At 41.9% G+C, this 13,914-nt stretch overlaps 1 protein-coding gene across 2 annotated transcripts in view; it reads left to right on the top strand.

Annotated features, from left to right (window-relative positions):
• Nucleotides 1-13,914, top strand: part of SNX18 (sorting nexin 18) — a 110,714-nt gene that overhangs the window by 73,698 nt on the left and 23,102 nt on the right. Inside the window, exon 2 of one of the 2 annotated variants that reach the window (XM_029577302.1) lies at nt 2,341-5,158. The exons of the other annotated variant lie outside the window; for it this stretch is intronic. Coding sequence (XP_029433162.1) covers nt 2,341-2,594 — 254 coding nt within the window. The 3' untranslated portion in view covers nt 2,595-5,158. Of the gene's footprint in view, nt 1-2,340; nt 5,159-13,914 lie in introns of those variants that run through there. 2 annotated transcript variants of the gene reach the window in all.

Here is a 13,914-nt window from a genome sequence, read left to right as displayed (position 1 = left end):
CTTCCACACGAATGAACTACGCTTCAAAATGGAAAAGGTTTACTTTGTGGTGTAGGCAAAAGAGCATTGATCCCTTTTCCTGCCCCACGACTTCTCTATTAGACTACCTATGTCATCTTTCAGACTCTGGTCTTCGGACTTCATCTGTTAGGGTACATTTAAGTGCAATCTCAGCTTACCATAACAGGCTGGGAGATGCACCTATATCTACACAACCTCTCGTCACTCAGTTCATGAGAGGCTTGATGCATCTAAAACCACCGATTCGGCCACCAGTCATGAAATGGGACCTGAACCTGGTATTAACAAGACTCGAACCCATTGATTCCTGTGATATCAAATTTCTTACATGGAAGACTATCTTACTCATAGCTATTACATCAGCTAGAAGAGTTAGTGAGTTACAAGCACTTGTCATGTATGCACCCTATACAAAGTTCCTACACGACAGAGTGGTTCTCCGTACACATCCAAAATTCCTCCCTAAGGTAGTTACGGAATTCCACTTGAATCAATCAATAGTTTTACCCACATTCTTTCCAAGGCCTCACTCTCACCCAGGAGAAACAGCCTTACACACCTTAGACTGCAAGTGTGCTTTAGCATTTTACATAAATCGCACTGCAGTCCACAGGAAATCCACTCAACTTTTTGTTTCTTATGATCCAAACAAACCATGGAAAGCAGTGGGTAAGCCAACTTTATCCAACTGGCTAGCAGATTGCATACAGTTTTGCTATGAAAAAGCAGGCCTTCCTCTTCAAGGGCGAGTAAAAGCACATTCAGTAAGAGCAATGTCAACCTCAGTAGCACACTATCGTTCAGTGCCAATCCTTGACATATGTAAAGCAGCAACATGGAGTTCGCTTCACACCTTTGCAGCTCATTACTGTTTGGACAAAGAAGGATGACAAGATTCAGCCTATGGACAAATGCATCTTAAAGAACTTGTTTCCAGTTTAATCCGAACTCCTTCTACATCCAAACTGCTGTGATCTTCGGCTGATTCATTTCCAACAACAATACGTGTTGCTTCACTACAAAATGACTCTGCCTCTAGCTTGCTAATCACCCATATGTGAGGACTAGCATCCTGCTTGTCCTGGGATAAAGCAAAATTGCTTACCTTGTAATAGGTGTTATCCCAGGACAGCAGGATGTAGTCCTCACAGAACCCACCCGCCTTCCCCGCAGAGTTGGATATTTTACATTTTATTTTATTTTTTGCTAAAGCTTGATGCTACATACGAGACTGAAGAGAGCCACCTGTGACAGAGAATATCATAGCATGCTGGGCATGCTCAGTAGGCACTCTGGATGCCAGTCAAAGCTTTACAGAAACTTTGACAGAAGTTTTCCCGCTCTAGGGCTCCATCAGTGACGTCACCCATATGTGAGGACTACATCCTGCTGTCCTGGGGTTACACCTATTACAAGGTAAGCAATTTTGCTTTTTCCACATTCCATTCTTAGTGTTCTCATAAGCTTCAGCACAGTAGTGCCCCTGATTTTACTTAATTTATCCCACTGGTAGCAACTAAATAGCTTTCAAAAATTTTGAACACTTAACATTTCCTCCTTAGAAACAAAACCGTTTTTAGTTTATTATTTCATTTAATTGAATGAATTAAAACATTCTTTTCTTGTTTTATTGCAGCCTTTTAGTTTAGCTCTTAGCTGTGCTTATGAATCGGATCAGAACAATCAAAGTAAATTATGCACTTCTTTCAGGCGCGATTACAGAGTTGTATACATAAGACATCAGGAGGAAACATGAATAGCTTCAATTTGTGCTTGGGCAGTTCTTGTTAGTGTATTCTCATTTCAGCTGTTCCTTGAAGGTGTTTGTTTTACACTTTCCTGTTCAATATAGCTAATATTGGTAGGGGAGGAGATTGGGCAAGATGCCCAAAATAAGTTGGCACATGTCAGCCTCTTGTCTTTCTAATAATTGCCACGTATGCCCCTTTGTAAATGAAATTATAAGGTAGTGGTATTTATCCAAGATGACAGCCAGAAAACCAAAAACCTCACAGTGAATTTGAATAGACGCTTCATGTCTTTGCCATGATTAGTCTTAGCTTGGCCCTCTGACCTTTTTCCTTTGACCAGGAAAAGTTAATGATAGAGAATAATCTTTCAGTGTAACCTTAATTATGATAGCAGAGATGAGCTGTCATCTGTGTTCAGTTCTGCCAGCTATGCAGATAGGAAGGTCACAAGTTTGTGTGGAGAAAGGATCACCCATCTCATTGTCTCCATTAGTGCAATGTAACTGCATATTTAAATCACAGTATTTGTCTTCTTTTTTTTTTTTTTTTTTTTTTTTACTTAACACAGGAGCGCTCACCAAAGTAAAGGAGAGTAAGAAGCATGTAGAAGAAGGGAAGATGGAGGTTCCGAAAGCGGATGGGATTCAGGATCGCTGTAATATTATTTCATTTGCCACACTGGCAGAAATTAATCATTTCCACCAAATCCGAGTGAGAGACTTCAGATCACAGATGCAGCATTTCTTACAGCAACAGATTACTTTTTTCCAAAAAGTGACACACAAGTTGGAGGAGGCTCTTCACCAATATGATACTGTTTAGCTTTTGTTTTGAACTCTCTTCTCAGTACAAAGATGGATAAGCAGTGAGGTAAAATCACTTCGCTCAGAAAGGGAAAACTGCCTGGTGGCAATGCAGAAATATGGTTCGTTTTGGACTGGAATACAAAGAGTCTGCAATGCTGATGTGGGTTGTGGACAATTAATATACTATACGTATACAATATGAAGTATCACATGTAACTAAGTTATACTACATATGCCTACACTACCATTGTAGCTTTATTTTTCTTTTAGGGGGGGTGGGGTGGGCAGAGAATGACCATACTTATTGCCTTATTGCTTTTTGAAATAGGGTGTGTTAGAACATACCTTACACCTCAAGCCTGTTTTAAGGGGCTTCAAAAGGCAGATGGCTAGATACCAGCCTGCTGCTTATGCCTTTGGATTACCTAAACTCAGCAGCTTCTCTGTTTACATTCTCCTACTTGAGCAGCTACTCCACGTTGTGCCTTTTAAACTTGTTTTCACTTTTCTAGTAAGCCACATGGTAATGATAAAAGAAAAACACAGAAAGGTGCATAACATGACAAACTAATCATAAATCTCATGTTGACTCTTGTCCGTTTTTCACTGGAAATATGATCTTATATCTTGACTGAAGAGGATCTGAGGTGAGTCCTCAGTAGATGTGAGAGGAGAGCATATTTATTAAATGTCCAAGAACCTTAAACAGGCAGGCAAGAACACTGCCTCTCTACTCTCTGCCATCCTCTAGTGGTTTAAAACCTGCAGCTAACATAAACATTGTGAACAGAGTCATGGGGAAGTTGTTTAAGAAAGCCAAGGAGTAGCAAAATGTAGCGAGAGGGATGCAATGACAAGACTTGGTGATTACTCACTTGTTTGTGGGTTCATATTTTATGCTGAGATTTACTTACCTGTTAGACATTCTGTGAATTCAGAGATGGATGTGTTCTGTAAATGAATTTGTTCAATTGACAATCCACTGTGATTCACTAGTTTACTTGGACATCAGAACATTTGCAGGAATTTTCAGTGATTTCAGTATTTGGAGTTTAAAATGGATCTTGTGTGAACTAAGGGACCAGGAAACATTTCTTACATGCAACACTCAAATAAAAAAAATGAATGTTTGTTTTTTTTTTATTTCCAATAAAGTTAATCTAGTACATTACCTGTATTATAGAACATTATTGGAAATAAAACATACATTATCTGAATTAGATGAAGATTCCTGACTTTTATACAAATGTAATGCCTTATTAAAGTCCATTTTTAATAAAAGGCAGAATAAAAGGCTTTTTTTGATTGAAATGGGAGAAAGAATTAGTTTCTTTTTTTTCAGTTTGAGTTTAAACCATTGACCTTATTTCTTGGATATGTGTTTTGGATTATCGTCCAAAAATATATTTTGACCATAAAACAGCAAAATAATCTTACAGAGATAGTATTTAATATTTTTGGCGCTCACTGATATCTGAAGTAAATTACACTTTATGTAACTTGTGAAACTTAAGCAAAAGATCAGTTATCACTGACTGCTTACAGAATATTAAGTCCCAAAAGATCAGACACTCCTCACCGTGCAACTTCAAAATAACATAGCTGTGTATATGCATAGTTCATGCATACATAGTGTGTAACATGCAACGGATAGCTGGTAGTAAGCATCTTATGCAATGTGCAGTATTCTGATGTGGCGTGCTCATGGTCAGATTTCTTTTTTTTGTCAGCAAGTATCTTATATAATCTTAAATTAGTAGTAGCCAGCCTAGTCATATTATTATTGTGTTAATGCAATATTGTAGCCTATATAGATTCTTTCCTCTATCTTTGAACATAAAGACTAATTGTTTCTACAAACCTATTTGATATATTTTCAAACGTAAATGTTAATAGTAATGTGTAATTCTTCAAGCTAAAGCAGAATTAAAACTATCTTTATCAAATATACTGCATAATAATTATACAGTAAAATGCCCCCAGCTAAATAGTACATTGATATGCCCCCTTCATTTCAAGCATTTGTTAGTCTACATATTTCAGTATTACAATAGTGGGGGCATTTGGGGGCAAATTTCAAGGATGTTTAGCTATAGCATATTGGCAACATTTCATTTTGGATATGGACATTTTTTAGCATTCAGACAGGTTAATCCATGACCAGTGGGTTATGCATCTCTACAAGCAGATGGAGACTGAACAAAGCTGACGTTATGGTATATATACCCCTGCAATGACATCAATCCACCAGTACTCTTAATCTCCAGCACATGGTGGACGTGCATCTCCCTACTGGGTATTGCTTAAAAAAAATTTAGGAGAAAAGGAAATTAATTCACTCCATTCTCCTGTGGTGATATCTTATGGTCCCTCCCTCAGTTGAATTTTCTTGAGGTGATATCTCAGATCCTTCCCTCTTTCCAGTAGCTGGTTTTTCATCCTGGACTATGAGAGGCTAGCAGGTGCAGGAAGACAAATGTGGCAGTGAAGGCCTTTACTTTCTCCCCCTGCAGCTGAAGACAGACTCTATACTCAGCTGGAACGGGCTGAGCTCAGGTAAAGAGTAAAAAAAAAAAAAAAGTGAAGGGTTCCATTCCCCTTCTGGTCTCCAAGCCTTGACATGCCGATCAGATGTCCATTCCTGCCTTTGTGGGCACTTGGGGAATCGTGGCAGCTTGAGCTGCCTTTTGGATAGGCCCCTTGCTCAGACGCTGCATGGTAGGCTGCGGTGGTGTTTGTGCACTTTTCTGCTGCGATGTATCTGACTGTTTGCGCTTGGGTGAGCACTCAGGTGGGCGCCTACCTGGATTGCGTATTGGGCATCTAAATTTTGGGCATCTGTAGTTTGTGTTTGTTGGACAGACCTTGTTTTTTTGAGTGCCCTGTCCAGGCTTGCTTGTGCAGTTGGGCACACAATTGTGAGATGCCTTTGGGAGCGTGCTGCTAGTGGGTGTTTAGCCATTGCACTGGTAGCAAAGAGGCTTAAGCGCCTTACCCTTCTAACTTGTCAGTGCTGCTTGGAGGCTCAGGGAGAGTTGTCTCCAACTTATTTTGCTGATCCCGGCCTTCTCAGCATGATGTGGGAATGGGACCAGAGGGGGACCAGTCAGGATTTGCTTGGTTTTAGAGGCTCCCCTAACTGGTAGTCCAGCAGGGGAAGGCAACTCAGTGGGTGCAGGACAGACATCCCCTGGTTTTGGTATTGATTTTTCTGTCCTATCTTGGGTGGAATTTTTTCAAGAGTTGCAGTCCTTTCTTTAGGCATAGTTGGTGGAACCAGCAAACCTAAGAGTTCAGGATTGCAGACTGTGGATTCTCACATGCCTGGTGCTGCGGGTAAGTGTCTAAGTACGTCTAGACCTGCTGCAGGTCACGCTGATAGGTGCACGGATGATGAAGGCGAAAATTCTTCCGGGGTTGAGCCATATTGAACAATGTTGTGTTTTTCATAGAGATGAGTTGCTGGCTCTGATCTCCCAGACACTGAAGATGCTGGGGGTGCCGGGTGCTGATTCCATGTCTGAGCCAAAGAAGAATCCCATTTTAGTTTCTTTGCATAAAGCATCATTTCTTCCCCATTATGGATGCTATTCAAAAACTGATCTTGAATGGAGCGCCCTGGAAGCTCATTTTAAAGAGGGATGAGCCATGGAAGCGCTGTACCCCCTGGATCCGTCAGCGCAAGAGCATTTGCACTATCTGAAAATGGATGTGCTGGGGTGTGCAGTCACCAAACAGAAGACTATACCTGTAGAAGGAGGAACAGCATTGAAGGATGCGCAGGATAGGAGAATTGAGGCTATCCTTAAGCATGCCTTTGAGGTGGTGACAATGAATTTGCAGATAGCGTCTTGCTGCTCCCTGGTGGCTTGCTCTTGCTTGCTTCTCTCTCAGGAAGTTGTCTGGGCTGAATTCCAGGGCAATGATGGAACCAGCAGCCGCCTTTTTGGCGGTTGCAGGCTGTGACCTGATCCGCACTTCTGCCAGAGGGGCTGCTTTGGTGATAGCCATCAGCTATGGCTGAGGAATTGGTTGGCCGATACAATTTCAAAGTCTAATCTTAAAAAATTGCATTTTAAAGAATCATTCTTGTTTGGGAGTGAGTTGAAAAACAAAATGGCCAATAAGTGGGGTGAGTCCCAGGTTCCTCTGTTACCAGAGGTTAAAAAGCAGGTGCTGGGCTTGTTCTGCATAAGAGTTCGTGCTGGGAGTTTCAGACGTCTTCAACCCTACAGAGGAGCGGCTTCTTAGAGGGCTTGACCTTTGGGTAGGTCTCAATCCTTGGTCCCAGGCATCTCAGATGGCGTGTGGGCTTGAGTGGTGGTGCCCCCTGGCCCCCTATTTGAAGGTGTGCCAACCCACCCCGGGAATAGGAGATGGGGGTTGCCTTTTTTATTTTTTTATTGGAGGTGAGTCGATCAAGTCAGATCAGTGGGTTCTGGAGGTGGTGATAGATTGCTATGTTCTGGAGTTTCTTGGGATATTTTCGTGGTGTTGCCGTACTGTTCTCTGTAGAACAGACAAGCAGTGGAGTGTATGTTGAGGCTTCTCAGCTTGCGGGCTGTGATCCCACTGCCCATGTCATAAGAAAATATGAGCTAATATACCATTTATTTTGTTACCCAAGAAGGAGGGTTCCTTTCACCCCATCCTGGATCTCAAGGGAGTCAACTGTCTTTTGCGAGTGACTTGTTTCCACATGGAAACCTTACACTTGGTAATAATGGCAGTACACTTGGAATTTTTCTGGATTTGTCAGAGGTGTATTTGCATATTCCCATCCAGCTGGAGCATCAGCAGTTTTCTGCATTTCACTGTTTTGGGACGACATCTGTTTCAAGCGCTACCCTTCGGTTTGGCCACCGCATGCAGAATCTTCAAGGTTGAGATGGTAGTGGCAATGTTGAGAGAGGATGGCATTCTGGTCCACCCGTACTTAAATGATTGGCTAATTCGGGCCAAAAGCATGAAAGAGAGCCTTCAGGCCTTATGCCAGGTGATCTCCTTGCTACAGGAACTAAGTTAGGTGGTGAATGTGGCCAAGAGTAATCTGCAGCCATCCCAGACACTGGAGTGTATTGGTGTTCATTTCGCCATGAAGCAAGGCAGGGTGTTCTGCTGGATATCGTATTTAGAAATTGATGGCACAGGTGTGACTTGACAGAATATGCCTGATGCTGTGGTCTTATCTACAAGTGCTCAAGTTGATGGCAGCCACCCTAGAGGTGATTCCGTGAGAAAGGGTGCATATGCATCCCCTGCAGCACACATTGCTTGCACGTTGGAATCCACAGTCTCAGGACCATACAATGACTTTAGTTACCGGTGGAGATCAGCATCCAACTGCAGTGATGGTTGCAAGCAGATCTAAGGAAGGGCGTTCACCTGTGAACAACGGAATGGCTAGTACTCATGACTGATGCGAGCCTCTAGGGTTGGGGGACTCACTGTCAGGAGTTCACAGCGCAAGGGCTCTGGAGTACAGAGGAGTCTCTCTGGAGCATCAGTTGGCTGGCAGCCCATGCCGTTTGGCATGCTTGCAATTTGTCGACTGCTTGCAGGGTCGAGCAGTCCGAATGATGGTGGCTTACATCAATCGCCAGGGAGGAACTAAGAGCCAGCAAGTGTTGCAGGAAATAACCCAACTCATGGAATGGGCGAAAGTACATCTTCAGGAGATCTTAGTCTTACACATTGCAGGAAAAGACAATGTAAGAGAATGGGAATTGTCAAATGAAGCGTTCCTGCTCATAATGGGCTGCTGGGGCCTTCCGTTTCTAGACTTAGACATCACACAATGCGCGGGTTCCTCTATTCTTCAGTTGCAGGAGAGATCTGAAGTCTTTAGGCATTGATGCCCTTGTGCAGGCGTGGCTGGAAGGCAAGCTTCTTTATGCTTTTTCCCCGTGGCCCATGTTGGGCAGAATGATTTGGAGGATCGAGAGACACATGGGGTTGGTGCTTCTGGTGGCGCCAGATCTGCCCAGGAGGCCATGGTATGCAGATCTGTGGAGGCTCCTGGTGGACTCATGCCTCCGATTACCGGTCCACAGGGATATCTTGACTCTGTTTTGTCTTACGGTATGGCCCTTGAGAGGGCTTGGGTGCACTGAAGCATGTCTATTCCACTGCTGTGATTTCCACTTTGCTTCAAGCACGAAAGTCCTACACTTTCTTAGCCTGTGTTCAGGTTTGGCGAGTGTTTGAGGCTTGGTGTGAGGAACGAGGGGTTCATTGTTAGATTAAGATCCCGCTCAGTTTCGATTTTTTGCAGGATGGGTTGATTAAGGACTTGGCCCTTAATTCCATGAAGGCACAGGTGGCGGCTCTTGTCCCTTTTCGAGGTCAAGTGAATAGTGAACCCTTGGCCCATCCGATTGTGGCCTGTTTCTTGAAAGGGGTGAAGCATCTTAGTTTCCCCTTGTGGTTGGCAATGCCCTGTGGTATCTTAATCCAATTCTGGATTTTCTGGTGGGTCCCACTTTTAGACCACAACATAGCCTCTCCTTGAGCTTGCTTCCTTGAGGATGGTGTTCTGCATGTAGAGTTTCCGAACTGCAGGCTGTATCGCCAGAGCTGTTCCTGCGAGTGACTCTGGGGTTGACCAACTGTGAACTGTTCCATCCTTTTTTGCCAAAGATGGGCTCAAATTTTCACTTGAATCTATCAGTTTCACTGCCAACACTCCAGAGGGAGAGACATGTGGATGAATATTGTCTGTTAAGGACCTTGGATGTCAAGCAACATATTATGAGGTATTTGGAAATTTCTAAAAATAAATCAGGAACACGGCCCACCTGCTTATTCTCCACGGTGGGGGTAAATAGACTGAGCTGGCGGTGCGGGCTACAAGAGTCTGCCTGGATTAAGGAGGTTGTCACTGCTACGTATGTGGATGCTGAGCAACTGTTGCTTAATCAGTTTAGGGCTCATTCCACTATGGCTCAGGCAGTGTCATGGGTGGAGATTAGATTCTCCACCACTGAGATTTGCCGATGTGCGATTATGGTCATCCTTACACACCTTTTCCAGGCATTACTGCCTGGATGTGCAGGCCCAGGAGGACGCAACCTTTGCTCATGTGGTGGTGTTCGGATCTCAGGCAGCCTCTTGCCCTGTTTGAGAATAACTTTGGTACATTCCACTGGTCTTGGATTAACCTGTCTGAATGCTAAGAGAGGAGAAATTACTACTTATCTGATTTGCTTTTCTTTAATGGACAGGTTAATCTACCTTCCTGCCTTTGGCTGTCGGATGGTGGTGCTATTGAATGGCTGCGTTTTCCCTGGATTACTGGCATGTGTCTAATCCAGTCCCTAGATTAGTAATATTACACTCCTTATCTGTGCTTGAATAGTTGTCTGTTAATAGTTATCATATATTGTTTAGTTGTCCAAAGCTGGTGTTTTCAAAGAATACTGGCAGGCTGCTGTCAATGCAGGGATATATGTACCATGACATCAGCTTTGCTCAGTCTCCATCTGCTGGTAGAGGGTGCATAACCCACTGCTTGTGGATCAACCTGTCTTCATTAAAGGAAATGAAATTATCAGGTAAGCAGTAATTTCTCCTTCTAATGGCTCCTTAGCCATTTGTCTGGTGTTGAATTAGCATATTCTGTTTAATTAGCATATTATAAAAATAAGTAAGGCACTGACAACGTGTTGTGGTACACCTCTATATGAGATTAAAACAAAATATCTATATATGTGCTTACCTTGTTTTGAGAGCTAGCGAATAACAGGAATTGTATTGTTGTCTCTAAAATCCAGCCTTTGCAGAATGCTTGCATTCTATTGATTTTATTTTGATTTGGTCCTGCAAGGATTCAGAAGGCACCAAGGAGCAAAGCCACCGGAAATGGATCCAAAACTACAGGGGAAAATAACTTAAAGAAGGAATCTGTTCAAAAGAAAAGAGGAAAAAGCCCCAACATATCTTAACAAAACAAAAAAGGATACTCTGGAGTAGATAGCCAGGGAAACCTCAAAATCAAGAAATATAAACTTTTAATTATTCAAAGCACGAGGAGGAATAACAGTTCTTTGAGAGCATCTTATAGAATTCTAAACTCATCCTTAACAACAACAACAAAAAAAAATGTATCAAGGACAATACATTTTCTTTTTTATTTCACAAACACTTGTGGAATATTTAAGCAGGATGTCTGGGTCAATTTGCAGTCATCCCAGGTGAAAACTTAGGAGCTTCCTCTTAACCATGGGTAGAACATGAAACAGAGAAACTTTAAAGCTTTTAACCCATAAAAATTTAATGAAAAAAAATGTCAGTGTTCAGTTTGTTTCTTTCAAGAATAGAGGACTCGATTACCTAGCTTTTCCAATGAATATATTTATGTTGATCAAATTTTGTGACATCACAGTTCCCCTCCAGTTTTCAGGGGAAAAATCCTATGCTGTACGGTTACTGTCAGAAAATAGGCCCCAGACAACTGTTCCGAAAAGAAAGACTTTTATTGCATACATGGTAAGGTACCACTCTTATAATGTTCATGCTCTGTAGGGCAAAAAATCAGTGCCTCAGATGCTGAAACCCCTTTACTGGTCCTCCAAAATAGTTATCAGGGCAGTAATTTATTCTCTAGTTTTAACAGATATGGAGATATCATGATGTGAGAGGAAACTCCAAACATCTTCTAAAATCATAACTGAGAATTGTTTGGGACATTCATCCAATCCTCCTTTTGAAGAGGCACTTGCAACATTCACAATACCATTTGCAGCCTCCCAGGCTCCTAGACTCTAGAATACGCCAGCCTTCTAACAGCCACAGTCCTGGAGCACAGAGTTGCAGGACCTTTATTTACCCTTAACCTGCAAAGCATGGAAAACAGCCAAAGAAACTCCAAATGTTAATGACACAGTTGCCACATGTTGCCAATAACACCACTCCAATCACTGCATATCTTGAAATATGGAGACTACCTGGCACAATTGGGGGGAGAGCTCCTGTTGAAGGAATAAGAGGGCTTTGAACTTTACCCACCAGTAAGAATGTTGCTACTTCATTCCCACTTGCAAAGGCTACTACAGTGGTTCCCAACCCTGTCCTGGGACCCCCCAGCCAGTTGGGTTTTTAGGATATCCACAATGAATATGCATGAGAGAATTTTCATGCACTGGCTCCATAACATGCAGATTTTCTCTCATGCATATTCATTGTGGATATCCTGAAAACCCGGCTGGCTAGGAGGTCCCCAGGACAGGGATGGGAAACCCTGATTTACTACCAAACCAAAATATGACTGATTTATCAGCCCAGAAGAAGCAACTGCTGGAGGGTAGGTATAAATTTTGGCCTTTTTTTTTTTTTTTTTTTTTTTAAATCCACCCTGAAAGGAAAAAATAGAATCAAAAGGAAAGGGTCAAGAAGCTAGAATTGTGGTAATGCTCAAAATCAAGGCAGCTGTAATGCCACTGTCACCTTGGTTCCCCTGATGACTGGTAGTTTCAACTGTAGTAGCACGGAAATGCCAAGTCTGACCTCCCTTGGCAGCGTTCATCTATTTTTTTTCCTCTCATCTTCCTAGTAAAACACAGTATATCCTTGTATTGTTGTGTTAGCAGTTGTAATCAAAGGATGCTGCTCCTTGTCTATGTACTTTGATGGTTTTATTTTGTGTTGAAAGTTTATATTATAAACTGAAGATGATACTCTGCTGCCATTAATTGTATGGCTCCTATTAGAAAACTTAATGAATTACCCAGCCAGGCACACAGTGTTGGCAGTCTGCCCAGGTGGAAAGTGTCTCAGTGCCAGAGAGTCTAGTATTGGTTTAATTTTTCACTTGCATTATAGTGGAATAGATGTACAATATCAAGACACAAAGAAAAACTAAAACCGCCCCAGATTCTTCAGAATTAGCACTACGACTGCCAAGTGCAATTAATCTGCATGCTGTTATTTTATTTTAGATTTAGCTCATGTGTTTTCATTGGTAGCTCAAGGTGAGTTACATTTAGGTATAGTATTTTCCCTGTCTCCAAAACCTGAGGTATATGACATGTTTGTTTTGTCATAGGAAAGAGTTTACTGTTTATGAAAAGAAAGCAATAAGTGGATTCTTCTGGTCTATTTTATTTCTTTTTCTAAGTAGAAAAGATGGTATTAGTCCTGTCTCTGATTCAGAGCTAGTCCAATTGGCAAGGAATGGGATCCAAAAACAATGAGAGAGGTAGAGCAAAGTTCTAGAAACTTAAAATATAATGGCCTATCTCATCTGCCTGATTGATTTCCAGGTGCATGTCATACATCCCAGTTGATCTCTGACTTTCTCTTCACAACCAGGAATCCTTTTATGGTTATTCCATGTTGTCTTGAATTCTGCTGCTGTTTTTGTCTCCCCTGGAAAGCTATTCTACCAGCTTTTGTATTAGTAAAATCAGAAAATATTTGTTCCACTTCCTTGGAGCCTCATAGCATGATCTTTTTCTTCAGAATATCCTTTCTACTAAAAAAAAAAAAAAAAAAAAAAAAATTTTTTTGCATTGTGTATACCTCTAAATTATTTGAATCTTTATCATGTACCCCTTTCTTTTGTTTAGCGTATACATATTTAGGTCTTTAAGTCTCATCTCATTGGGTTTTTGGAATACACAACCTGCCATTTTTCTGAACCACATCCGGCTTCCAGAGCTGCACACAATATCCTAGGGAGCAGTCTCGCTGATTTCCTGTTCAGAGGCATTTTCACTTCTCTTTTTTTTTTTTTTTTTGGCCGTGCTCTCTGTGCATTCTAGCATTATTCTGGCTGTTGCTTTTTTTTTTTACCAGTTTTCTACCTTGAGATGATCAAATATGATCACCTTGGCCTGAAGATCTTTCTTGCATGGGGTAGACATCAGTATCTTACCCCTCCCCATTCATGTAGTGTGCACTTATTTCAGCACTATAAATGCATGACCCTGTATTTTTTTTACATTGAAACTTAACTGCCAAGCACTTGATGACAAGTCCAGTAGTAGTAAATCCAGTCCACTTGGCTTGGTCATTTTGGCCAGAAGCTTGTAGCCTAACATCTGCGTTTGCCCATGTTACTCAAATACTTCTTGGGAAGATGGGACCACATGTTCCTAAGCATCAGAAGCCATTTGGGTTGGGGTGCTCTGCTTTTCCTGCTTCTAATCACCTTTATAGCTTCTGGGAGCATCTTACTACATGGTACTCTGGGCCTCTACAATCCAGGTTTAGATACCAGTATCAACACAGTTTACTCTTGTCCAGTGCCAACCAAAGGCAGAACAGGTCCACCCATAGAAGTTTAGGAGCTGGAACCTCAGGAGTCTCAGGTAAGGGAGCCCATGAAGTAGATCAGA

This window comes from Rhinatrema bivittatum, chromosome 1, assembly GCF_901001135.1.
Source record: "Rhinatrema bivittatum chromosome 1, aRhiBiv1.1, whole genome shotgun sequence".
In the NCBI taxonomy this organism is placed as follows: domain Eukaryota; kingdom Metazoa; phylum Chordata; class Amphibia; order Gymnophiona; family Rhinatrematidae; genus Rhinatrema; species Rhinatrema bivittatum.
This window is presented reverse-complemented; position numbering and strand designations above follow the sequence as displayed.